A 23,107-nucleotide genomic window follows, 5' to 3' on the forward strand; every position below is an offset into this window, starting at 1 on the left:
GTTCCCAGCAGGAGTGTGGCCAGTGATTCCTGGGTTTATCTGGATCAGCTGCTGCTTCTCCCCTGGCACGCATGGCTTGTTCGTTTATTGAGCACTTACTGTATGCAAGGCTCTGCAAGAGACCGGTTCTGCCTGCACACAGCCTAGCAAGGGAGACAAATATCAAATAGGACAACCCCCCGAGAAACGGGATCATGCCAAAAGGAAAGGAAACTCTGGTGGGACCTAGAAGGAGAGAAAACAGGATGCAGTGTTTTGAGAAGCAGTAGGTGGGATGAGGGAGCCCCCCTTAAACGGTCGGCCAAGAGGGGGCTTTCTTAGGAGGTGACATTTGAGCTGAGACTTGAAAGATGTGAGGCAGAGGGAACAGTCAATGCAAAGATCCTGAGGCAGACTCCTATCAGGCGGTTGGGAAAACGGTGAAGAGGCCAGAGTATTTGAAGCAGAAGGGAGGCGTGCAAAGGTGAAGGCTGTTGCAACCGGGGAGGGAAGGACAGGGAGGGGGTTTGCCCAGGGAAAAGGGAAGAATCTGGATTTTAGCTTGATGACCATAGGGAGCCTCTGAATACTCCAGTACACACACACACAGACACACACACACACACACACACGCACACACTCTCTCACAACCTTGTCCTCAGGATGCCTCTTCTCTCTCCCTGCCCTCGCATCCTTCAAGTCTCTCCCAGGGGGCGGCTCCCAGACACCCCAGATAAGCAGCTCCTATCCTGCCCCCAAACTCTTCCTTCGTACAGGCACAGAGTTGCCTGATGAGCAGGTCCTGATCTTGTCTGGTCCCCAGAGCGCAGAGGAGGCAGGAATGGGTTCTTCGCGCACCTTAATATTCCTGGTACCTGGAAGGATGCCTGGCGTATAATAGATGTTCCATAAACATCCAGTGGCTGGAAGGCGATGCTGTTCAGCCCGGTAGGGTTTCGTACACTTTTGTGCCCTCACCCTACGGACCCAGATGCGGGCATTAATGCTCAAGGCAGGGGTTCTCTCTGCTGTGTTCTCTGCTGCGCCAGGACTGTCTAGAGCTCTAGCTGGTCCCTAAGAGGTGCTCAATACATGCTTGTTGATTGACTTAACAATGGACCTGCGGTTTTTTATGAGCAAGATGGGAAGGAGAACGTCCCACCGGCAAGCTGAGTGTAAACAACGCTCCCTGGACGGCAGTGGTCTAAGGTGGGAGCAGAGCCGCGGCCTCGGAGACCGCAGTCTGATGGCAGGCGTTCAGTTGGCCGTTGTCAACGGGAATTCTGCTTTCTAGGCGCTCACAGTCCAAGAGGGGAGACAGCCCAGTCCGCTGGCGGTGGCAAGGGGAGCCCCAAGTCCAGTCTCTGGGAGTTTGCTCTGTGCGGGGCCGGGCCGAGGGCTGCTCAGGTACCATCGCATTTAAAAATGGCCCCGTCTCTGCCATTGTACAGATGGGAATACTGAGACCCCAGGGGGCTAGGGCTCCGGAGCCTCCTCAGGTGTCCGCACCGGGCTCCTCCCGGTCCCCTGGGAGGCCGGTTTCCGGGCCTCCTCGGGATCTTCAGGGCTTAGCCCGCTCCCTCAGAAAGGCCATTCTGACCCCAGCTGCCCCCACCCCATCACGCTGCTCCCCACAGCGGGCCCCAGGTATTTCTACGCTTTCTCGGTTCTCTCTTTGGGGCCCTTTTCGAGAGGGAGGGGGCGGCGACGGGGGGGGGGTGGGGAGCCGGGCGCGAGCCTCAGTTTCCCCACCGGGCGCCGGCCGGGGTGGAGGGGCGGGACGGGTTTCCGGGGGCGCCAGCCGGAGGCGGCGGGGGCGCAGCGGGCGGGCCGGGTGGGCGGACCGGGGGCGGCGGCGCCACCTTAAGGCGGCTCTGCCCGCGGCTCCCGGCCGAGCCCCGCCGGAGGGAGGCGGCTCCGCGCGGGGCCCGCCGCCCGCGCCTCCGCCGACACCCGGCCGCGGCTCGCGCCACCTTCCGCGCCGGCCCCGTGCACCCCCCGCCCGGCCCGCGCCCCTCGCGTCCCCGCCCCCCGCGCGCGCTCGGGGGGGCGCGGGCGCTCCGGGGTCCCGGCCCCGCGCCGCCGCGCCCCCTCCTTTCTCCGAACGGCCCCCCCCGGCTCTCCCCCCCGCAGCCCCGCCACCTCCTCGTCACCCCCCACCACCCCTCCTCGGGATCGTTGGGCCCCGGCGGCGCGGGGGGCCTCCGGATCGGCAGGATGTACCCCCAGGGGAGGCACCCGGTGAGTGGGGGGCCCGGGCTGCGCCGGGCGGGGGCGCGGGCGCCCGGGAGCTCAGACCCCAACGTGCCCCCCAGACCCCGCTTCAGTCCGGCCAGCCCTTCAAGTTCTCGATCTTGGAGATCTGCGACCGCATCAAAGAGGAATTTCAGTTTCTTCAGGCTCAGTACCACAGGTGAGGGGGGGCGGGGGCGCCCCGCCCCGGGGGGCCCGGGAGCTCATCTGGGAGCTCACCTGGGAGCCCGGGGGAGAGGGGCCGGCCTCTGGGGGCCCCCGGGGGCGCAGCCAGGCGGGGGCGGGGCCTCCAGGGAGCGGGGAGGAGGGACCCCCCCCAGGAGGGAGGAATGGCTTCCAGGTGGAAGGCAGGTGAGGTGCCTGGGGACACTCAGTACTGGGACACTTTGAGCCTGAGAAGGGGCGGGAAGGGACTGGGAGCAGGAGGTGGGGCGACGCTAGGGAAGTGGGGAGAGGGGAAAGAGCCAAACGCGTCACTTTGGAAAGTGGCCCAGAGGGGGTGTCCCCGTGTCCTTCCCAGGGTGGCGTGTGGTGGGGGCAGGGTGGCCATAGAGGCAGGGCCCAGCGGGACCCCATGCCCCATCTCCTTTCCAGCCTCAAGCTGGAATGCGAGAAGCTGGCCAGTGAGAAGACAGAAATGCAGCGACATTATGTCATGGTGAGGGGTTCATCATTGCCAGGACTGGGCAGGGGGGCGCGGGGGGGGGGGGGGGGCTCAGCTGTGAGTAAAAGCGGGAGGGGTGTGAATCCGGCTCACACTGCCACTCCCGGCCTCATTTTGCGTGTCTGTGAATGGGGCTGGTTGGGATTCCAGGCTGCCTTTACGCCGGCCTTCCCAACTCGTACAAACAATGACACAAGGATGTCCTCTCTCTCCGTGGGCATCTTTGAGGGCCCAGGGTCTCCGGGCACCTCCTCCTGTCCCCCTCCCTGCTTCCTCCCCTGGTCTTCCCCTCTGGGCTCCCATGGGGCTGGGAGGTTCTGTGCCCTTCTGTGATTCCCCCGAGCCTGGGGACTCCTGGAAGACCCAGCGTTGGACTGGCCCTGTAGACAATCCCAATTGGCTTTTCCTTTGCAGTACTATGAGATGTCCTACGGGCTCAACATTGAAATGCACAAACAGGTAACTGTGTTAGGGGGTCAGAGTGTCCAGTAGGAAGGGCGAGGGTCTTGGAGGTCCCTTTCAGCTCAGGGAGTCTGATGTTTGGAGATAGATCCTGATGGTCTGAGGTGGAACTCAAGCTTCTGTTGGTGCTTTGAAGGATGTGACATGGGCCCAAATGCTCTGAGGTTCTGAGATTCTTGTCAGTTTCTGTGTGGGATTCAAGGTTCTAAGTTAGACCAGGAGGTCCTGAAGTGGACTCCAGCTGTTCAAGATCAACCCTGAGATGGGGCGCCTGGATGGTTCAGCCGGTTAAGCATCCGACTCTTTGATTCTCAGCTCAGACCTTAATCTTGGTCTTGGGCCTTGAACTCAAGACCCACATTGCGCTCCACACCCAGCACAGAGCCTCCTTAAAAAAAAAAAAAGATTAACCCCAAGAACCTGACATTGACCTCAAGTTTCTCTGATAGAGGAGCCCTGAAAGATTGGGAGGTTGATGGACTCTTAGATTCTGTCCCTTAGGATATCAGAATGGTGGGTAGAGCCTAAAACAAGGTGGCTTCCAGGTGGGTGGGAAGGGGTAGTGGGTGGGCTGAGAGTGTGGGCTGCCTGGGGGGTGCCTTTCTGGGTCCATGTGGGCTCTGTTGGCCCTGGTATGGGCTGGAGAGGGGTGATCTGGCAGGAGTAGGGTGTGGTCGCATGGGTCCATGAAATAGAACTCCTTATAGGGCCCCGAGTGGTGGTCAGGTGCTAGGGCCCAGTCTCCGCCCTCCCAGTGGGAACTCAAACCCCGTCCAGCACCCCTCCAACCCAAGCACAAGCAAAGCTGACCCCACCCCACTTCTCTCTGTTCGGTACCCCTGGCCCAGACCCACTTCTCTCTGTTCGGTACCCCTGGCCCAGACCCAGTCCCCAGTGAAACCTACAAGTAAAACCGCAATGTCTCCACTCCAGTCCCTATTATGACATCAAACACGTGGGTTTCTGCACACCGACCAGTTCTCCAGCTCCCACACCAGCAGATGTCCAGCCTGATTGGGACCCTGTGTGCCTGGTCAGCACAGACCCCAGCTTCAGGGCTCAGTCCCACAGGCCTGGCCTGTTTCAGATACCAAGCAAAAGTCTGGGTCTCCGGCCCAAACTTCTGACCACCCAACTCTGTGTAAATTGAGGGTTCCCATAATCCCTATCTTGGGCTCAATCATTTGCGCAAACAGTCCCCAGAACTCAGGAAAGCAGTTGACTTACTAGGTTACCCGCTTATTAGACAGGACGGAGCTCAGCCAGACGGAAGAGGGCAGAGGCCAGGCATGGGTCGCACAGCGTCTGTGGCCTTCCTGGGGGGCGTCCCCCTCCCAGCACCTCCATACTTGGACCGGCCCAAAGCTCTCCACCAACTCTGTTAGGGGTTTTTATGGTGGTCTCACTGCATAGGCCTGAAATCCTCGGCCACTGGTGATTAACTCCATCCCTCTAGTAAAAGCAGGTATGGCTGACAGGGGGTTACTGAGAGCAGCAAATGATGTCCTGCCCCCACCAGGTCCCTTACCCATCACAGAAATCCCAAGAGTTTTAGGGGCTCTTTGCCAGGAACTGGGGACAAAGAGCGAAAGACGGATTTCTTCTTATGAACCCACCACCACAAAGCCCCTCCCCGAGGGTGGTGCGCTGGGGGGTCTCTGCCTGGTTGTGGCCCCAGGTTGCAGAGGAGACCCAGAGAGAGCCTGTGCCCAGGAGAGACGGCCTGGGAGGGCCACTCCTTTGTTCGTGATGACCCCCAGGCCCCTCTGAGTGGGGCGGCTGTGTGGCTGCTTCCCGGGAATCTGTTGATTGAGTCTGGCGGCTGGTGGATCTGTCCCCGCCTTCCGGCTCACGGCTGCCCTGGGCATCTGCTCAGTAGACCCCCGCTTGCTTCCTCGGCAGCCCCTTGGTCTGCCCCGAGTCTCTGCCTCTTCAGCTGCCGCGTCCCCCGTTTGCACCCGCTGGGGACGGCCCCCTACCTCCTGGCTTTACCAAGACTTCTTATGTCTGGAGTGGAGGGTCTGGACCGAGGGTCCTCCCTCCAAGCTTGCTCCCCACTGTTTCCTGCCAGGCCGAGATCGTGAAACGCCTCAGTGGTATCTGTGCTCAGATTATCCCCTTCCTGACCCAGGAGGTGAGTGGGCCCCGCTGGGGCAGAGGGGAGCTGGAGACGTGGAGGAGGGCGGCCGGCTCAGAGTGGTGGGCACTGGTTCCGCTGGGTGGCCCGGGGGAGGGGGGCACTGGGTTGGAGCAGGGGGCTTCAGGCACCGAGGGGGCTGGGGGCTGGTGGCTGAGGGTGAGGAGTGGGGGTCCAGCCCTGCCGCCAGGCCTCCTGGGTCCCGGTCCTGGCTGTGTGCCCTTGGCTGCTTGCCTTGTCTGTGCCTTTGTGGAGATGTTTAGACAAATGAACACAGCAGGGTGATAGCTAAGTAAGCACCCGGTAAAAAGTTAGCCCTTCTGTGTGCTCAGTGAAAGCAGCTCGTCACCAGAGGACAAGTACTGTTCACTTCCTCCCCCAGGAAGTCCCTGGAGGAGACCCATGGTCCAGACAGAGAGGAGATGGTGGGAGCCGGAACTGAGGGAGGAGACGGGGAGTCAGTGTTTTGGGGGGACAGAGTCTCCATTTGGGGAGGTGGAAAGTTCTGGAGATGGAGGGTTGGGGTGGTCACAGGACAGTGAGTCTGCTTCATGCCGCTGAGCTGTGGCCTTAGAGACGGTGACAGTGACGACTCTTAAATATCCATAACCACAATAATAATTTTAAAAAAGATAGAGCCATGGCAGGTGGCAGTATGAACACCTCCCTGAATCTTAAAAAAAATGTTCATCCTTGTAAGAATTCAAGTACGTGCCAGCCTCAGGACCTTTGCACCAGCTGTCCCTGCTTCTGTCTGGAGCATTCTCTCCGTAAGAGGTGTGAGGGCAGGTTCTACTGCAGGAGGGATAACTGGGGGGGGGGGGGCTTCGTTGTGATGGGGAACAGATGCTTATCTCGCTTTCCCACTGAATCTGAGATTTTTCCAGAAGCTTGGGATGGAGGGATATCCCAGCTAGACTGTAGAGACGATGTCTGAGGCCAAGGGTAGGGACAGGGTGGCTGTGTGAGAACAGCAACATGGGGAGAAAGGAGGTTGAAAAGACGAGGAAGTGAATGAAGACACGCACGTGTACTCTGGCGACTCCATTCTAGGCCAGGAGTCAGCAAACCGTAGTCTGAGGGCCAAGTCCCACCCTCTGTCTGTTTTGTAAATAAAGTTTTATTGGTACACCATCATGCCCACTCATGTGCGTGATCTCTGGAGCAGCGTTCCCCATCAAATGGCAGATAGAAAATCTGCGACAGGCTTGCAATGCTGAAAGTACCTAGTCTGGGACCCTTCAGAGAAAGTTGACCAACCCTCGGCCTAGACACACTTACACACGGGTGTGCCACACACAGCAGCTTCCTGGTAGCCTCTGACAGGTCCTTGGTGGGGACAACCCAAATCCCCGGCCTCGGGAGTGTGCGTGAACAGCCGTAGGTCGTGTGTTCCCACGGGAGCTGCCAGCCACGTGTGGGCCCTCGCTATCCGTTCGTCTGTATTTCGATTTCAATATATTAAGTTTCTGCGGACATTTGTATTAAATTAAGTGAAACGTTTCGTTCTTCACTTGCACTGGCCACATTTCCAGTGCTCGGTGGCCACGTGTGGCCGGCGGCTCCCTTACCCAGCAACGCAGGTCGGGCACCGTCTGTCACTGCTCCAGGTAGGGAGAGGCAGGAAGAGGGGCGGCAGGATGGCGGAGGCACCGGGGCTCTCGGGCTGCCTGTTTCTTCTCTTCGACCCGGTCCTTTAGCTGGTGCTGATTAGACCGCAGTTCTTTGCCGGGGGCGCTGGGCAGTGTCCGAGACGAGGGTATGGAGTGGGTGGGGGCTGGGGATGCTGCTCGGCCCCCCGCAGCTCCCGGACCTCCCCACCCCAGAGAACGACCCCGCGTCCACAGTGCCCAGGGATGTCCTGATCCTTCGGCCCTGACTTACACTGACTGGTTTTCGCTGCCCCGTACATGCTTTCTTTGTCTCTGTGTTTGACTCACGACTTAAAATGGAAAAGGGGAGAGAGAGGAGAGAGACACCGAGCGCTGGGGACAAGGATGGGCGCAGGCAGGCGAGCTGGGGGTCAGGGGACTCTGCCTGGGAGGCTGGGGGCGGTCAGCAGATGGGGAGCCCGAGCACCCCCTTCCCGGTACCCCCCCCCAGCATCAGCAGCAGGTGCTACAGGCCGTGGAGCGGGCCAAGCAGGTGACTGTGGGGGAGCTGAACAGCCTCATCGGGGTGAGTCCCCCCCTGCCCTTCCCCTGCCCTCGGGACACCCCACCCCTAGGGCCCTGGCACCCAGTGGGTGCTCAAGCTGGGGGTGCCGGGTGGGCAGCCGGCCTGGGCTCTGGCCTTCCCGGAGACTCTGGGGCGCAGACTCTGTGCGGGCTCTGGGCTGCCCCCGAGGCCAGGGGCGCTGCTGGGCTGCGGCCTGGCCCTGGCCCACCCCTCCTCTCTCCAGCAGCAGCAGCTCCAGCCGCTGTCCCACCATGCTCCCCCCGTGCCCCTCACCCCTCGCCCTGCTGGCCTGGTGGGCAGCAGCGCCACGGGGCTGCTGGCCCTGTCCGGAGCACTGGCCGCCCAGGCTCAGCTGGCTGCGGCCGCCAAGGAGGACCGGGCAGGTGGGGAGGCCGAGGGACCCAGAGGTAAGTGGGCAGCACAGAGTGGCAGGGGCGGGGGGACAAGGGTGGGGAGGGGGACTGGCAGGCCACCCCGTCCAGAGCACCAGACGCACCGAAGCGTGAGGGAGTGAATGATAGGGCCTGCGACCCCCAGCGGCTGTGTGTTCTCGGGCCAGTTACTGCCCGTCTCTGGGCATCTATCTGGATGGTTGGGGGCGAGGAATAACCCACTGCTTTGCCAGGGTGTTGGAAAGAGAAGGGAGGTTCTGAGCGGGGGAGAAGGCTCTAGAAGCTCTGGAGGGGTGCGCCCTGTGGCACCACAGGCTATGAAACCCTCGTCTTGTCTTCTCTCTCTCTGCCTCCCCTGCGACCTGCCAGTGGAGAGAGCCCCGAGCAGGGTAAGTTGAGGGCGGCGGGGAACTTGGGGGATCTTCGCCTTGTACGGGCACGTGGCTGAAGCCGATGGTTCTGAGCTGATGGGGGGCTCGGTAGCAGACCCAAGCCGGGTCTCTCAGGCGCTGGGCCGCTGGAGCCTCGTGGTTGTGGGAGGGGCCCCTCAGGCCAGAGTGTTAGGGATCGAGTTTTCCAGCTCGAGTCTTTTCTTGCAACGAAGAATCGAATGCGGGCGGTGGTGGCATCCGCGCAGCCGTCCGTCCGGGAGTGTGTCCGTCCTCCCTCCGCGAGTATCTGCCGGACTGCTGCCCGGTAGAGCCAGTGAGCCCCGTGTGTCATTTTTTAAGGAAGTGTTTAATTTTGGAACAATTATAAATGCACAGGAGGTTGCAAAGAAAAGTCCCTTGGCCCAGCGGCCCCGCGGTGCAGTCTCCTATAAAACGCAGCATCCGGTGCAGGAAACCGCACGCGGTGCAGGCCCCGCAACCGACTCCGCTTCCCGCGTCCTGCGGCCACCTCTGTTCTGGTGCGCGTGCGCTGGGCGGGTCTACGCAGTTGCGTGACAACCGAGTTTGCGCCTGCGGGTTTTCCAGGAGCCCGGTTTAAAAAAGGCAGAGGCTGTGGACTCGGAGTCCGTTCCGGGTCTGTCAGCACAGCGCGTGTCCAGGTTGTCCCCGCCGTCGCCGTCGGCTCGTACCGGCTCTTGCCCGCGCGGGTCACGCTCTTTTCGTGGTGCCGAAGCTCCAAGATCCGAACGCATTTTGCGCGCAGAGCTCGTCCCAGCCTGCGCCCGCGCCCGGCCCGCGCCGCCATCCGCGGTGCCCGCGACGGCCGTGAGTCCGCCCTCCGACGGTTCCATTTCGCAGATGCAGAGCTGGAGGCCCAGATCTGGAGAACCGCGGTGGGGACGCTCCGTCTGGGCTGCGCCCGGGGATGGGCGTCTGTCTCTCTCTCTCTGTTACATGTAAAACGCGTGTTCGCACATGTTCAAGTCCAAGACAGGAGGTAGCAGGTGCCCCGGGGGTCCTGCTCCTTTGACAGACTGTGGCGGAGACCAGGCCTCCCTCTCATGGCGATAGCGTGCGGTGGACATCCCAGGAACCAATCACTTCTGCAAAGACCCTGTTTTCAGATAAGGCCCCATCTAGAGCTTCTGGCTGGACACGTAACTGTGGGGGATGCTGCCCAGCCCAGGAAAGGGACCGTGGCGCCCCCCCACCCCCCATCCAAGTCCCCTTTCCTAAAATGACTCCTGTCCTCAGTGTGAAGGGCTGCTTCTCCCCGCTGTCAGGTGTGCCCCACAGGAAAGAGGGGATGTCAAATGAGACATTATGCCCTCAGGGACACCAGGCCCTGTATGGGGACATCTGTGGCTCTTGCGACTCAGGGAGCACCGGACATCGAGGGGATGGCGGGGGCGAGATGCTGCTCAGCCCCCCCAGCGTGCCGGTGGCGGCCCCACAAGGCCGAGGCGAGAGACCCTGGTGTGCGATATGGGTTTCTGTGTCCGCACACACACGGGCCGGTCCTCCAGAGAGCCCGGGGGGCACTCGCGGAGGGCCTGGCGCTGGCTTAGGTCCGCGGCTCGCTGGCTCTTCCCAGCAGCCCTGAAGCAGGCGCGGCTCCCATCCGCATTTCACAGCTGAAGACACAGATGCAGACCGGTGCGGGCGCTCGCGCGGGTCTCAGAGAAAGGCCAAGGCCGCGGCCACGCGCCATGCTTGCTTTATTTCAGTGATACGTGTGGCCAGCTTTCCACGTTGCCACGTCTCAACTTTCTTTCTTTTTAAAAAGATTTTATGTATTCATTTGACAGAGAGAGAGAGCGAGAGAGAGAACACAAGCAGGGGGAGTGGGAGAGGGAGAAGCAGGCTTCCCGCCGAGCAGAGAGCCCGATGCAGGGCTCAATCCCAGGTCCCTGGAATCATGACCTGAGCCCCAGGCGGACCCTCAATACCTGAGCCACCCAGGCGCCTTTCTTTCTTTCTTTCTTTTTAACATTTTATTTATTTGAGATTTATTTCTTTATTATCAGAGATCGTATTGCTGGCGTGTGTGGGCTGGCTTTGAGTCCTGTCTCGGCCCCTAAGTCACTGTACAGCCCTGTCTTCCCTTAGGCTGAGTTTCCCTGTCTGTACCATGCAATTAACCATCACTTGCCCACAGGCTTGCTGTGGGGAAGCCTGCTTCTCCCTCTCCCACTCCCCCTGCTTGTGTTCCCTCTCTCACTATCTCTCTGTCTCTGTCAAATAAATAAATAAAATCTTAAAAAAAAGAAAGAAAGTTGAGACGTGGCAACGTGGAAAGCTGGCCACGTGTATCACTGAACTAAAGCAAGCACGGCGCGTGGCCGCGGCCTTGGCCTTTCTCTAAATCAAGGGCTTAGCACTGAGTCCAGCCTTGGAAGGTCCCATTTCCCAGATGGGGAAGCTTGAGGCACAGATCCTCGTAACAGTGTTGGGGACCCCCAGTCTTGGCTCAGCCAGGATCGAGTCTGGGGCCCCAGGAGCCTGACCCTTCGACTCACCCAGCTCTCGTATCTCTGCAGAGCGCATCCCCCTCACCCCCTGGGAGTGTGGTGGAAGAGGAAAGACCGGGTGGCCCAGGGGGCAGTGGGAAGCAGCGACCTGAGGACAAGGATCTCTCGGGACCTTACGTAAGTGGGGGGCAAGCAGAAGTCTGGGGTGGGCCCCCAGTCTGGCTCCTCAGAGCCTCCCAGAGCCCAGCTCACTCTGCAGCCTTCCATAGCGCACCATTGCCCGGGGAAGCCCTGTGGGGCCGGGCCCAGCTCTGGGTGCTGTGTCTCTGGAGCCTCGGGACCGGGCATTGGGACCGGGCATCTGTCTTTCCCCCTCCTAGCTTTGGCTCAGCCTGTCTGCAATTCCCCCTTCCCCTGCCTCTCTGTGAGGCCCAGAGTGCTCTCTGCTGCAGGGGGCTGTCCCGGGCCAGACCCCCTCCCTCACTGGAGGAGCACTGCACCTGTAGTTTCTGCCTCTAGCACCCAGGGCCCCCGCGGAAATGTGGGGGCCGGGACTGCGGCTGGCGAGGAGACACTTATCCCATCAGTAGGGACAGCCTCACCCTGGTCCCCACCGTCTGTCAGGCCGTCTCGGCCAGAGCTGCCTTTGGTCTTCAACCATCATCACAGCTTGTTCTACGTGTCAGCAACTCATTCTGTCTTAGAGAAGAGAACTGGGGATGGTTGGGGGGCCGTTAAAGAAACACCCCCCGGCTGGGAAGATGCGGCCTTCAGGCGGGCTTTGGTCTTCCTGGGCTTCTCAGCTAGACCAGAGGGCGGCCCCAGACAGCACTGTTCCTCGCAAGGGCGGTAGGGAGCAGCCGCAGAAGGAGGTAGAATAGATGTGGGGATAGGTGTTAAGAAAATCCTTCCAGAGCAAGCTTGGAGGGCTTCCTGGAGAGGGCAAGGCTGAAGGCCGGGAGAAAGGAGGGGTGAGGTCTCTGGCAGATGGGTAGACGAGACAGACCACCCTGACAGGACTGGACGAGTCCTGGCCTCTGGCTTTCCCCTCCCTGCACGAGCAGGAAACTGAGATCCAGGGAGGGCTGGGGGTGCTCAGGGCCCCGCAGCAAGTCTTGGGTGCGCAGCTCCGTCCCCTTGTTTTTCTCCACGAGGGACACCCCCCCACCTCCCCGCCGCACCTGAGCTCATGGCAGCCTTCTTCCTGAACCAAGCCCATGGGCCTCTGAAGCCCCGGACTCCCGGTCAGACGGGGGCTGGCCCTGTGTACGCCCCCGCCCCCGAGAATGAGTCAGAGGCCGGGAGGCAGGGCAGGCAGAGGCACCGCCAGGGTAAGCTCCCTCCGCCCCGTACCCCTCCAGGAGAGCGACGAAGACAAGAGTGACTACAACCTGGTGGTGGACGAGGTGAGTCGGAGTCCGACCTCTGACTTCCGGGACTCGGAGGATGGGGCACAGCGAGCGGCCGGTTTTCCTGAGGGCTGGGGGGCCTGGGGGAAGGAAGGGTCCTGCCCCCCTCCCGCCGTGCATGGCTGGGATGAGGGTGGCATGGGAGAAGGGGAGTAGGAGATGGGGGACACCTCAGGCCGACCTCCTCGCCATAGTGCAGGTGGGGAAACTGAGGCCCAGAGGACCCTGGGGATGGGCAGCAGAAGTGACTTTAAGCCCTGGCTCACTGTGTGGCTGGGGGAGTGTGCCCCCTGCTATGGTCTCACTTTTCCCCATCTGTTCGAGGCGGGTGACGAAAGCAAGTCCTGACGTAGCCGTGACTCTGTGTGCTTATGGGCTGGGAACGATCAGTCCTATTTTACAGATGAGTAAAGTAAGGCACGGAGCCAGGGGAATCATAATCCTCTCAAGGTGGACCGTAGGTGCCCAGTCTGGAGTGTGGGATGGGGTTTGGGAGGGGTCTAGAGAGGGGCTTTCCTCCTTCACCCACTTCATCTCCACTTAACGTCACCTCGTCGAACCCAGGACCAACCCTCGGAGCCTCCCAGCCCAGCTACCACCCCTTGTGGAAAGGCACCCATCTGCGTCCCTGCCCGTCGGGACCTCGTGGACAGTCCGGCGTCCTTGGCCTCCAGCCTCGGCTCTCCACTCCCCAGAGCCAAGGAGCTTGTCCTGGTAAGGAGCAGGGGAGGCCTTGAAACTCACTTTGTTCATCCTGGGGACCTGGAAACAGATGCCACCACGCAGGATACGGAGTGGACAGAAAGCAGCCCGGCTCAGGTTCTTGGCCACCTTCTGAAACACCGCTTCTCCTCTATCTGTATTTCCCAAGTGGACTGGCTCTGTGGGTAGGAAGAGACCACTCACCCACCACCTTGTAGAGAAGCCAGGCATCTCTCGTAAGAACTAGGAAGCCCCCTGGAGATGAACACAGGGACCTGGAGGAGGGAGGCTCTCGCGAGGGCCACTCCAGCCCCCCCAAGTGTTAAAGTCTTTGCCAGGTGCTGGAGACACACCAGCCCCACCTGAGCTGTCGTCCCTGTCCCCAGAGGCAAGAGGATCACTATGGGAACAATCTTGTCCGTGCCAGCTGTAGGACGCCCCCCCCCCACACAGTCGAGGTCCGTTTGTCCCACCCCCTCCCTCCCCCAAATCTTCCCCAGACCCCTGCCCTGCACTTACCCAGACAGTGTGTCGGTTTCTAGGCCTCCCCTCCCAGCAGGTTGCTATGGCAACCGCAGAGGCTGGGGCTCCCGAGGCATCTTCGGTGACCTCCTCCACTCCAGGAGACCAGAGGGGGAGGGGCAGCTCTCTTCTCCCGGAGAAGCGCCCCCCCCCCAAGGCCTCCCTGTCCCACGTGGTCGCCACCCACACCCCATCGTGGGCGGGCGCCTGTGGCGGGTACAAAATGTGGGATTGTCTAGTGGAAAGAGGGGACAAGAATGGGAAGTTCTTGAAAGGCCAAGGAGATGCAGCAGAAAGAGGGCGGGGGGGGGGTGGTCCCTGAAGGCCGGCTTCCCCTCCAGAGCCACAGCTGCGGCAGGTGGGGAGGGCTGGGAGGAGGCACACCCCGACCCTTGGACCCTTGGGAGCAGGTGAGGGGCCGGGCACCTGTCCTGGGTGCTGGTCCTTCATCCGGGAGCTCATCTGCCCCCGGGGGTTTCCCATTCCCTGTCCCCAGAGGACGGGACAACCTCCTGACTTCCTGTCCCCCTCTCCCTGCAGGCGTGCCCCTGCTCAAGGCCAGTCTACACCCACACTCCTAACCGGGTATCTTATTATACAGGAGCACAGCCTGGCCGCAGGTGCCGGCTCCCCTTCCCCGCCTGTGCGCAGCCCTGTGGGCAGATGCTCGCCCCTTCCGCTCACACGTGCACCTGGTGCTCCCGTGTGCAGACCCTCACGTGTCCCCATGTTCAGGGGACCAGTCGAGGGGCCCGCGCCCCTGGAACCGCAGAGGGGCGCTGCTTGGCGCCCTGGCCTAGCGCGGATACCCCCGCTCTCTGCTCTCACCTAGTTTCCCACCCCCTCGTGGGCTGCCGGGTGCCGGGTGCCAGGGGGTGATCGGTCCTGACCTTTCTCCCCAGAACGACCTTCCCGCCAGCACTCCTGCCCCCAAGTCCTGCGACTCCTCCCCGCCCCAGGATGCATCCACCCCCGGGCCCAGCTCAGCGGGGCACCTCCGCCAGCTTGCTGCCAAGCCAGCGCCTTGCACGGACAGTGTTGGTGAGCCTCTGCTGCGGCCTGTCAGAACCTTCTGGCGGGGGTGGAGGGGTGGTTCTAGAAAATGGTAGGGAGTGGGGGAAGCAGGAGGTTTGAATCCAGCTCGGGCCTGGCCTTGGCCCTTTCCATGCCTCTGAGCCCAACACTGACTCCCTCTGGACCTCTTTCTCCTTACGGTCTTGGGTTAACGGGGGGAAACTGAGCCCTAGAGGGGAAGTGATTTACTCAAGAGCTTTAGCCTAGTGAGCCCTGGCAAGACGGGCTTTGGATTCAGGCAGCCTTGGGTTGAGGCCAGCCTTGGCTACTCAGCAGCTGTGTGACCGTGGGCAAGTGGCTCAACCTTTCTGAGCTTCAGGTTCCCCGTCGTTAATGTTGGGACGACAGTGTTCCCCTTTTCTGTCTTATGGCTAGGCCCTGTGCTGGTCCTGGGGTCCCCCAAAAAATCAGCCCTGGAGCCTGCCCTCGAGATGCTCCCAGATGGTGGGGAAGGAGACCCAGACCCCAAAACTGGCCGTCCTGTGTGATGGTGGCTAGGGTAGAGGGAGGGAACCAGCGTGGGCAAGGTTAGAGGGGGGGTGAGGAGAGGAGGCTCAGTGATGTTCTTGAGATATGGTTGGACATTGGGTCTAGGTTGTTGGTTTTTTTTTTTTTAATTTTTTAAAGATTCTATTTATTTATTTGACAGAGAGAGAGAGAGACAGTGAGAGAGGGCACACAAGCAGGGGGAGTGGGAGAGGGAGAAGCAGGCGTCCTGCTGAGCAGGGAGCCCGACGCCGGGCGCGATCCCAGGACCCTGAGATCGTGACCTAAGCCAAAAGCAGACGCCTAACAACTGAGCCACCCAGGCACCCCTGGGTCTAGGTTTTGAAGGGTGAGTAGGAGTTTCGCCGCTGAGGAAGGAAAGGGGACAGCATGTCAGCCAGAGGGAACAATATATTCCCAAACATCTGGAAACAGGAGAGGCTGTGGTGGATGCCGGACCAGAGCACGGCAGCCCCGAATGACCAGCCACGGCTGTGGAAGGCGGGATCTGGGCCGGAGGTGTCTGAAGACCTTCCTCTCTCTCACTCAGCCCTGCGGAGCCCCCTCACGCTGTCCGGTCCCTTCACCACGTCCTTCAGCCTGAGCTCCCACAGCGCCCTTAACGGGGACCTCTCTGTGCCCAGCTCCTACGTCAGCCTCCACCTGTCCCCCCAGGTCAGCGGCTCTGTAGTGTATGGACGGTCTCCCATGGTGAGTCCTTGGCGTGGGGGCACCAGGAGGTACCAGCAGGGTGCAGGGGCTGGGGGCCAGGACGAGAAACCACTTACGTAAGGAGAGACAAGGGACTAGGGAAAGGGATGGGAGTCCATGTGCACGTGGGGAGGTGATCTGAGGGTCTCAGTAGCCCACAAGCTTAATACAGAGACACACCTATAACCGGCAGAGGCAACAGTGAGCATGCTGCCTTGTAAGGAGCAGAGAGCCCCAGCCACAGGGCTGAGGGTCCCATTCTGGGTCCTTATGACTCTGCAGTTCTAGGAATCCCTGGGCAGAGACTTTGGGGTTCCCGCAAGTGAAAGCCTCCGCTCTCCTAGCTGCAGTGTGGGTGGAGGACAGGGCATCTCTGGCCTCTTGGGGAGGGGCCCATGAACAGATTGGGGATCCTCTGATAAATGGAGAAGTATGGCAGGTGAGCTTGGGGAAAGGCACAGGTGGGCTGGAGTCCCCTGACCCGTGACACCCCCTCTGGCATTTTGGCAGATGGCATTTGAGTGTCACCCGCATCTCCGAGGGTCCTCTGTCTCCTCCTCCCTGCCCACTATCCCTGGTGGAAAACCGTGAGTATTGGCTCTGGGCCCCCATTGTGGGGTGGGGGCTGGGGTTCCCCAGCGGCCTTTCCGGAAGGTCTCTTTGAGCAGCTCCCTGGAGAGAGAGAGGTGTGTAACAAGCAAAATGGAGACCACTCTTTCTTAACTGGAGGGGAGGGATTTTGCGCTCCTCCCCCCCTGCCCCAGCCCAGGACATTTGGCACTTCTGGTGATATTTGTGGTTGCCACACCCACGACTGACCCCTAGTGGGTGGGGGCCGATGGTCCGGCTGCCCACCCTGCAGTTCGTGGACCCAGGGATGGACCCAGCCCTGGGTGCCCAGAACTTTCTGCCGCGGTGGGAATGCTCTGGACGTACAGCTGTCCAGTGATCGCCATCGCTGCCGGCCACCTGTGGCTCTTGCCATGGAGGAACTGAAGTTGTAAATGTACTGACATCTGATTGGCCCCTGTGGCTGGTGGCTACCCCTGGGTCCCATTCTCTGGAGCTCTCCCGGCATCTCCCTGGGTCCCCTCTACGCAGCGCTTACTCTGCACTGGGTGGGACGCCGGGCGAGGGCTAGGACCGCCCCCACCATGTACAGCGCTGTCGGGTCACCAGTGATCACGGGGCTCCTTCCCCAAACGCACCCGGGCACCGGGCAGGGGGAGGGGGGGCGAGAGCGCGGCGGGCGGGCCGCTCCCCCTAGTCACGGCCGTCCTCCTGCTCCTGGGGCGCAGGGCCTACTCCTTCCACGTGTCCGCCGACGGGCAGATGCAGCCGGTGCCCTTCCCCTCGGACGCGCTGGTGGGTGCGGGCATCCCGCGGCACGCGCGGCAGCTGCACACGCTGGCGCACGGCGAGGTGGTCTGCGCCGTCACCATCAGCGGCTCCACGCAGCACGTGTACACGGGCGGCAAAGGCTGCGTCAAAGTGTGGGACGTCGGGCAGCCGGGCGCCAAGACCCCGGTGGCGCAGCTCGACTGCCTGGTGAGGGCCGGGCCCGCCGCCTGGGGGCGGAGCCCGGGGAGTCCGCTGGGACGGGGGCGTGGCTCCTCCGGCGGAGGCGGGGCTCGCGGGCCAGACGGGGGGCGGGACTCGCAGCCTCTGAGAACCGACCTGGCGGGGGCTGCCAGGAGGCCGGGTGGGAGGGCCAGGCCTACACCCTGGGCTGTCTTCCGTCCCAGAACCGGGACAACTACATTCGCTCCTGCAAGCTGCTGCCCGACGGCCGGAGTCTGATCGTGGGCGGCGAGGCCAGCACCTTGTCTATCTGGGACCTGGCAGCACCCACCCCGCGCATCAAGGCAGAGCTTACTTCCTCAGCTCCGGCCTGCTACGCCCTGGCGGTCAGCCCCGACGCCAAGGTCTGCTTTTCCTGCTGCAGCGACGGCAACATCGTGGTCTGGGACCTGCAGAACCAGACCATGGTCAGGTGGGCGTCGTGATCCCCCTCCCCCACACACACACCCGCCTTGGCATGTACGCTGTGGGGGGCAGATGAGTGGCCTGGGAGGGCCCCGCTCCTCGAAAGACCCTGGCCCTTCTCCCTGCAGGCAGTTCCAGGGCCACACCGACGGCGCCAGCTGCATCGATATTTCCGACTATGGCACTCGGCTCTGGACCGGGGGTCTGGACAACACGGTGCGCTGCTGGGACCTGCGGGAGGGCCGCCAGCTGCAACAGCACGACTTCAGCTCCCAGGTGCTGCAGTGGGTTGGCTGGGAGGGCCATAGAAGTTTCAGGAATCTGGAGACCCCTCCTCCCCACCCAAGGCACTCACTTCCACAGGCCGAGTGGGACTAAAGGCCTGCTGTCTGTCCTTCCTTCGGACAGATCCACAGGCCTTCCCCCTAAATTCTCCAGGGACAGAGGGAAGCACAAAGGAACTGATTGATTTTTAAGCTGTGGGCCTACTAAGACCCTCAGATCACTTTCCCACATGCTTGTGCCAAGCCACTCCCCCATTCCTTCCTTTCTCCTCCTGGCCTTCAATCTCTTGGCCCTACCAAGAGTGTCTGACCGCTCCTGGGGCTCGCCATAGGGAAGCCACTGATTGGGGGGACAGGTAGAGGTTGACATGGTAGTTGGGCAGAGAGGTCTCTGTTGAGGGCATCGTGGGAGTCCAGGCTGAACAATGTGGTGAAGGGGCCGAACAGAACCAGGGGGCTCCTCAGGGCTGAGCAGAGTCACCCAGATCCTCTCTCCCCCTGCCTTGGGGGCAGGGCGTGAGCTCGTGACTTGACATTTAAGGCCTCCACGCTCTGGTCTCAGCCACAGCATGCCCTGCCACACCTTGACCTCTAGCTGATATGCGTTCCTGTTCCTTTTGCCAAATGGGTGAGCTCCTACTCATCCTTCAAAATCCATCTTCATTTTGCCCCCTTCCTTGAAGACTTGGGGTAGCTAACTCCCAAACTCCTTTGGTTCTACCTTCTCTTCTCTTCAGCTTGAAAGTTGCTTTGATAAGGAAGTTGGGGTGCAGGGGGACATGTCTGTCCCTTGTCCCTGAGACTTAGATGGGTGGTTCTCTGGGGATCCCATGGTGAGTGTCTCCCATCCCATGGGGTCCCCTGCCTTTTTTTTTTTTTACAGAGAGCGAGAGATCACTAGTAGGCAGAGAGGCGGTGGTGTGGGTTGGGGGAAGCAGGCTCCCTGCTGAGCAGAGAGCCTGATGTGGGACTTGATCCCAAGACCCTGAGATGACCTGAGCTGAAGGCAGAGACTTAACTCACTGAGCCACCCAGGTGCCCCGCCCCCTGTCTTTATACAGGAACACGTCTGTGTGGCCAGGAAAGAACTTGTAAGCGCGCCCAGTCTTCTCTCTGCTCTCAGTTTATGGTTCTTCCCACAAGTGCCCTCTCAGTAAGACTTTGAGAAGTTTCTGGGGGGAACAGGGCCTTATACCTCCCTGTGCCTCACTCGGCCTCGGGCACGGCAGGGTGAGGCCACTGAGCCCTTTCAGATCAAAGTCAGAGGACGCGTTGGCAGGCGGGGAGAGCTCGAAGCTGGAAGTCCGAAGGCCCGGATCCTTCACGGATCCATGACCTTGAGCTTGCTGGGGTCCCAGCTTGCTTCCACCATCTGCTCACGGGGGGGCGGGGGGGATGCGACGACTGTCCTCGCCCGGCTTCGTGCTCTCCCCGCTTCCCTCCCTCCCGGAGCTGTTGTGCGTTCGGAGCGGATAATGGATGTGAGGCCCCAGGGTTCCGTGTAATTCTGATTAATATTAATGATTCGACATGCAGTTGCCTGCTGCGTTCCAGGCCCTGGGCCAGCTGCCTCTCCGTGCGGGGCTGCGGCGGGAGAGCGCTGGACCTCTCCCCTCCCCTCCTGGGCGTCCTCCACCATCTGAAGGGGGTTCTGATCTGCCCTCTTCCCTCTGCACCCCCCAGATCTTCTCCCTGGGCCACTGCCCCAACCAGGACTGGCTGGCCGTGGGCATGGAGAGCAGCAACGTGGAGGTTTTGCACGTCCGCAAGCCCGAGAAGTACCAGCTGCACCTCCACGAGAGCTGCGTGCTCGCCCTCAAATTTGCCTCCTGCGGTGGGTCTTCGGGCTTGGGCAGGGCTCCAGGGCGCTGGGGCGGGCTTGCCAACGCCAGCACACCACAGACAGCCCACACGGCCAAACGCAGGATGCCGGTGGGATTTGAGTCTTAGCAGATCATTTGTTAGTGTAAGTTTTTCCCAAGTATTGCACTTGTTTGTTCGCACAAATAGATCCTAAACGGTGCGTGAGATATACTTGCACTTGGGGAAAAAATAAAAGCGAAACGATTTTTAGTGTAAGTATGTCCCGAGGATTGCCCTGGACACACACATACGCTAAAAATAAATAAATCGTAAGATACGGTGCATCTGTACCGAAAGCGATTTATGATTTTTTTTCGGAGATTTAAGCGTAACCGGACATCCCAGATTTTATCCGGCCGCCCTCTCCTGGGGGCTCCCCCTTCTCAAAGGCCAGGTGGAGCCCCCTGGGGGGGGCGGCCAGTGTTCCCGTGCCAGAAACGAGCCCAGCGGCCAGCCCGCGGTGGTCTTCAACATGCCCGCCTCCCCTCCCCAGGGCGCTGGTTTGTGAGCACCGGGAAGGACAACCTGCTGAACGCCTGGAGGACGCCGTACGGGGCCAGCATTTTCCAGGTAGCGCAGCGCTGGGCAGGCGGGCGGGCAGCGCCGGGCAGGTCGCCACAGGCCTGGGGCCCCAGGGTGGCCTCGCTGGGGGGGGCAAACCAGAGAACTTCCCCGGGTCCTCCCACCCCCACCCCCAAACCCCCGGCCAGCAGGCACTAAGCAGGGTCTGTCTGCACACTGGCCCGCGGGCCGTATCTGCCTGCAGCCCGGGTTTGTTTTTTTTTTTAATTATTTGTGTACTTAATTTTTTAAGACGTAAAATTTGTCATCTTAGCCATTTCAAGTGTACTGTTGAGTGGCACTAAGTGCATAAGCACCGTCCAGCCTCCCCCACTGCCCGTTTCCAGAACTTTCCATCCCACCACACGGAGCCTCTGTCCCGACTAAGCTCGGACTCCCCACCCCGCCACAGCCCCAGCTCCCACCCTTTCCTCTCTGGTCTGTGTGGACGGGACTCCTCTGGGGCCCTCCTGGGAGTGGGGTCCTGTGGGATGGGTCCTTCTGGGTCTGGCTCCTCTCACTGAGCGCCGTGTCCTTGGGGTCCCTCCACGTGATGGCAGGGGTCAGGGTCCTTCCCTTCCTGAGGCTGGACGGTGTTCCCACGTGGGGACGGACCTAGCGGTGTTTATCTGTCTACCTGTCGATGGAAACGTAGCACTTGCGGGCTCAAACCTGTCCACATCCTCACCGACACTTGTTAGTGAGTCTTTTTTGGTCCCAGCCGTCCTAGTGGGTACGGGGGGGACTTTTACATTTTTTAAGGGCAGGGAAACAAAAGGGGAATCATGTGACACAGATTTGGCCTCTGGACTTGCTGGCTAGAGATGGATCTGGACCAGCCTGAGAACTTCATGCTGGGCCCTTTACAGGGAAGGTTTGGCGCTGCTGGTCATTGTGCCGTGAGCTTTAGCTGGCCCTCTGCAGTGCTGTGTGGCCTCAAGCCCGCGGCACACGCTCTCTGAGCTTCCTCCAAAGGGGCAGGGCTGCAGTTCCCTCCCTCTCGAGGTCAAGAGCACAGAGGTCCTGCCCTTCCCAGGAGCACGGTCACCTGTCCAGAGGCTCAATTCTAGTGGACCTTCTTCTGGAAACATGTGTCCCCCTCCCCCTAACTGGGAGAGGCCTGGCGCCCCACCGTGGGCTCCCGTGTCCCGTCTTGGCCCCGGCTCATCCTTGCGGGCAGGCGCTTAACCAGTCGCCCTGCCTCTTCCCTCTGCACATCGTGCAGGGCCCCGTCTCACCTCCCCCTTCTCGCCCTCTCCCCGTCCCTGCCCACAGTCCAAGGAATCATCCTCCGTGCTGAGCTGTGACATCTCCGGAAATAACAAGTACATTGTGACAGGCTCAGGGGACAAGAAGGCCACCGTGTATGAGGTGGTCTACTGAGACCCCCGCCATCTCCCGGCACCCCTGGCCCGGCTCCTGGGGAAGGGGCATCCCGGACAGAGACCCCGACACCCCCTCTCCATTCATACCTGTGAGTGCTAAGTCCCGTCTGCCTTCTGGCCGACTCCTTCCCACCTTCCCTGGCTGGACGTGGGGCTGGACGGGCAGGTGGACTTTGGGGAAATAAATGTATTTATCACAACTGCCTGTCTTGGGCTGAGCCAGCGACTGTGGCTTTTCTCGCGCACTGTCACTGGGGAGGGGTGAGTGGCTGCGGGCGAGTGGCTTGCCTCCTCTCCGCCTCCCGTTCCTTTCCTGGATGATGAAGGAGCCGGTCCTGCCTCAAACAGCGTGGGGTGCGCCGTGAGCAGCTGGCGTGGTGCAGGGCAGCACGGCTTAAGGGATACCCGCGGACCTCCATGGCTGAACACCACGGACCCTGATCACTCACTCTTGTCCCCGGGCTGGTAGGGCTCGGCTCCCAGTAGACACCCGGGGCTCCAGGATGGTGGACTTCCTGCCGTCATGACATACAGCTTGGGGGTCCAGTGTCACAGGGAGAGGAAGTCACACGGGCACTCGGGGCTCTGGCCCCAGAGAGAGCTGCCTGGGTCTCTTACTGGCTACTCTCTGGACAGAGTCCTCCCAAGATGCTGCACACGTACAAGGGGCTGCAGAACATAGGGGACCACATGGCTCCTGGGGTGCTTGCCTTGGAGACCCCCAGATGATTCCAGGCCCACCCTGAGGGTCTGAGTGAAGCCCACGGTCCCAGAGGAGGGGATGGTAAGTGAGAGCTGACCCGGAGAATGGCCATTTGTGGGGGTCATGCAGGTCTGTGTAGGAACAGGGAACGGCATGTGCAAAGGCTTGGAGATGAGTGCGGCCGGGTGGAAACCAGGCGGGCCGAGTACTCCTCCTCCTGGAAAGAGGCCTCCAGCCCAGGCTGAAGCAGCCTACAGGACGTGGCCAGCCAGGGGGCACGGTCAGCATCAGTGGGAGGCCAGGAGCCAGCAGCGGCAGAGAGGGGTGGGGGGGTGGCTAGTGGGGGTGGGGCGGGGCGCAGGGCAGAGCCATATACTCTATTCTGGAAGCTCCCATGAGCCTGGGCCGCCGTGGAGGGGCTGGGTGTGAAGCCAGGATGCTGCTGGGAACCTCCCGGGCGGAGATGGGAGATGGTGGGGACCCCAGGGCAAAC

The 23,107-nt window shown here is 61.2% G+C and overlaps 1 protein-coding gene across 4 annotated transcripts; it reads left to right on the plus strand.

Annotated features, from left to right (window-relative positions):
- Positions 1-2,028: 2,028 nt before the first annotated feature.
- On the plus strand, positions 2,029-22,111 carry TLE2 (TLE family member 2, transcriptional corepressor). Of its 4 annotated transcripts, XR_006608608.1 has the most exons (21): positions 2,029-2,220; positions 2,295-2,392; positions 2,827-2,890; positions 3,311-3,355; positions 5,430-5,492; positions 7,599-7,673; positions 7,897-8,080; positions 8,435-8,454; positions 10,998-11,105; positions 12,290-12,334; positions 12,902-13,051; positions 14,464-14,602; positions 15,672-15,832; positions 16,343-16,419; positions 17,131-17,380; positions 17,578-17,825; positions 17,947-18,094; positions 19,164-19,255; positions 19,786-19,936; positions 20,459-20,535; positions 21,802-22,111. XR_006608608.1 is itself a non-coding variant. In XM_045086933.1 (20 exons), exons 1-20 carry the CDS (start codon positions 2,197-2,199, stop codon positions 21,907-21,909), a joined length of 2,199 nt encoding a protein of 732 aa, XP_044942868.1. In that variant the 5' UTR covers positions 2,032-2,196; the 3' UTR covers positions 21,910-22,111. The 4 variants fall into 4 exon arrangements, 3 of the variants coding, with proteins under 3 accessions (XP_044942868.1, XP_044942866.1, XP_044942861.1); XM_045086933.1 differs by lacking the exon at positions 19,164-19,255 and having other exon boundaries at positions 2,032-2,220; positions 15,672-15,796; XM_045086931.1 differs by lacking the exon at positions 19,164-19,255 and having other exon boundaries at positions 2,034-2,220; positions 7,900-8,080.
- The last annotated feature ends 996 nt before the right edge of the window (positions 22,112-23,107 follow it).

Source organism: Mustela putorius, unplaced genomic scaffold (assembly GCF_011764305.1).
Source record: "Mustela putorius furo isolate JIRA1106 unplaced genomic scaffold, ASM1176430v1.1 tig00000095_pilon_pilon_pilon, whole genome shotgun sequence".
Taxonomy (NCBI): domain Eukaryota; kingdom Metazoa; phylum Chordata; class Mammalia; order Carnivora; family Mustelidae; genus Mustela; species Mustela putorius.

Bases quoted from the DNA above. Each gene is read 5' to 3' on its own strand.
- TLE2 (XM_045086926.1), top strand. From the start codon at position 2,197: ATGTACCCCCAGGGGAGGCACCCG. The intron at 15,833-16,342 runs GTGAGTCCTTGG...GCATTTTGGCAG, and splicing joins TGTATGGACGGTCTCCCATG to ATGGCATTTGAGTGTCACCC. The intron at 17,826-17,946 runs GTGGGCGTCGTG...TTCTCCCTGCAG, and splicing joins CAGAACCAGACCATGGTCAG to GCAGTTCCAGGGCCACACCG.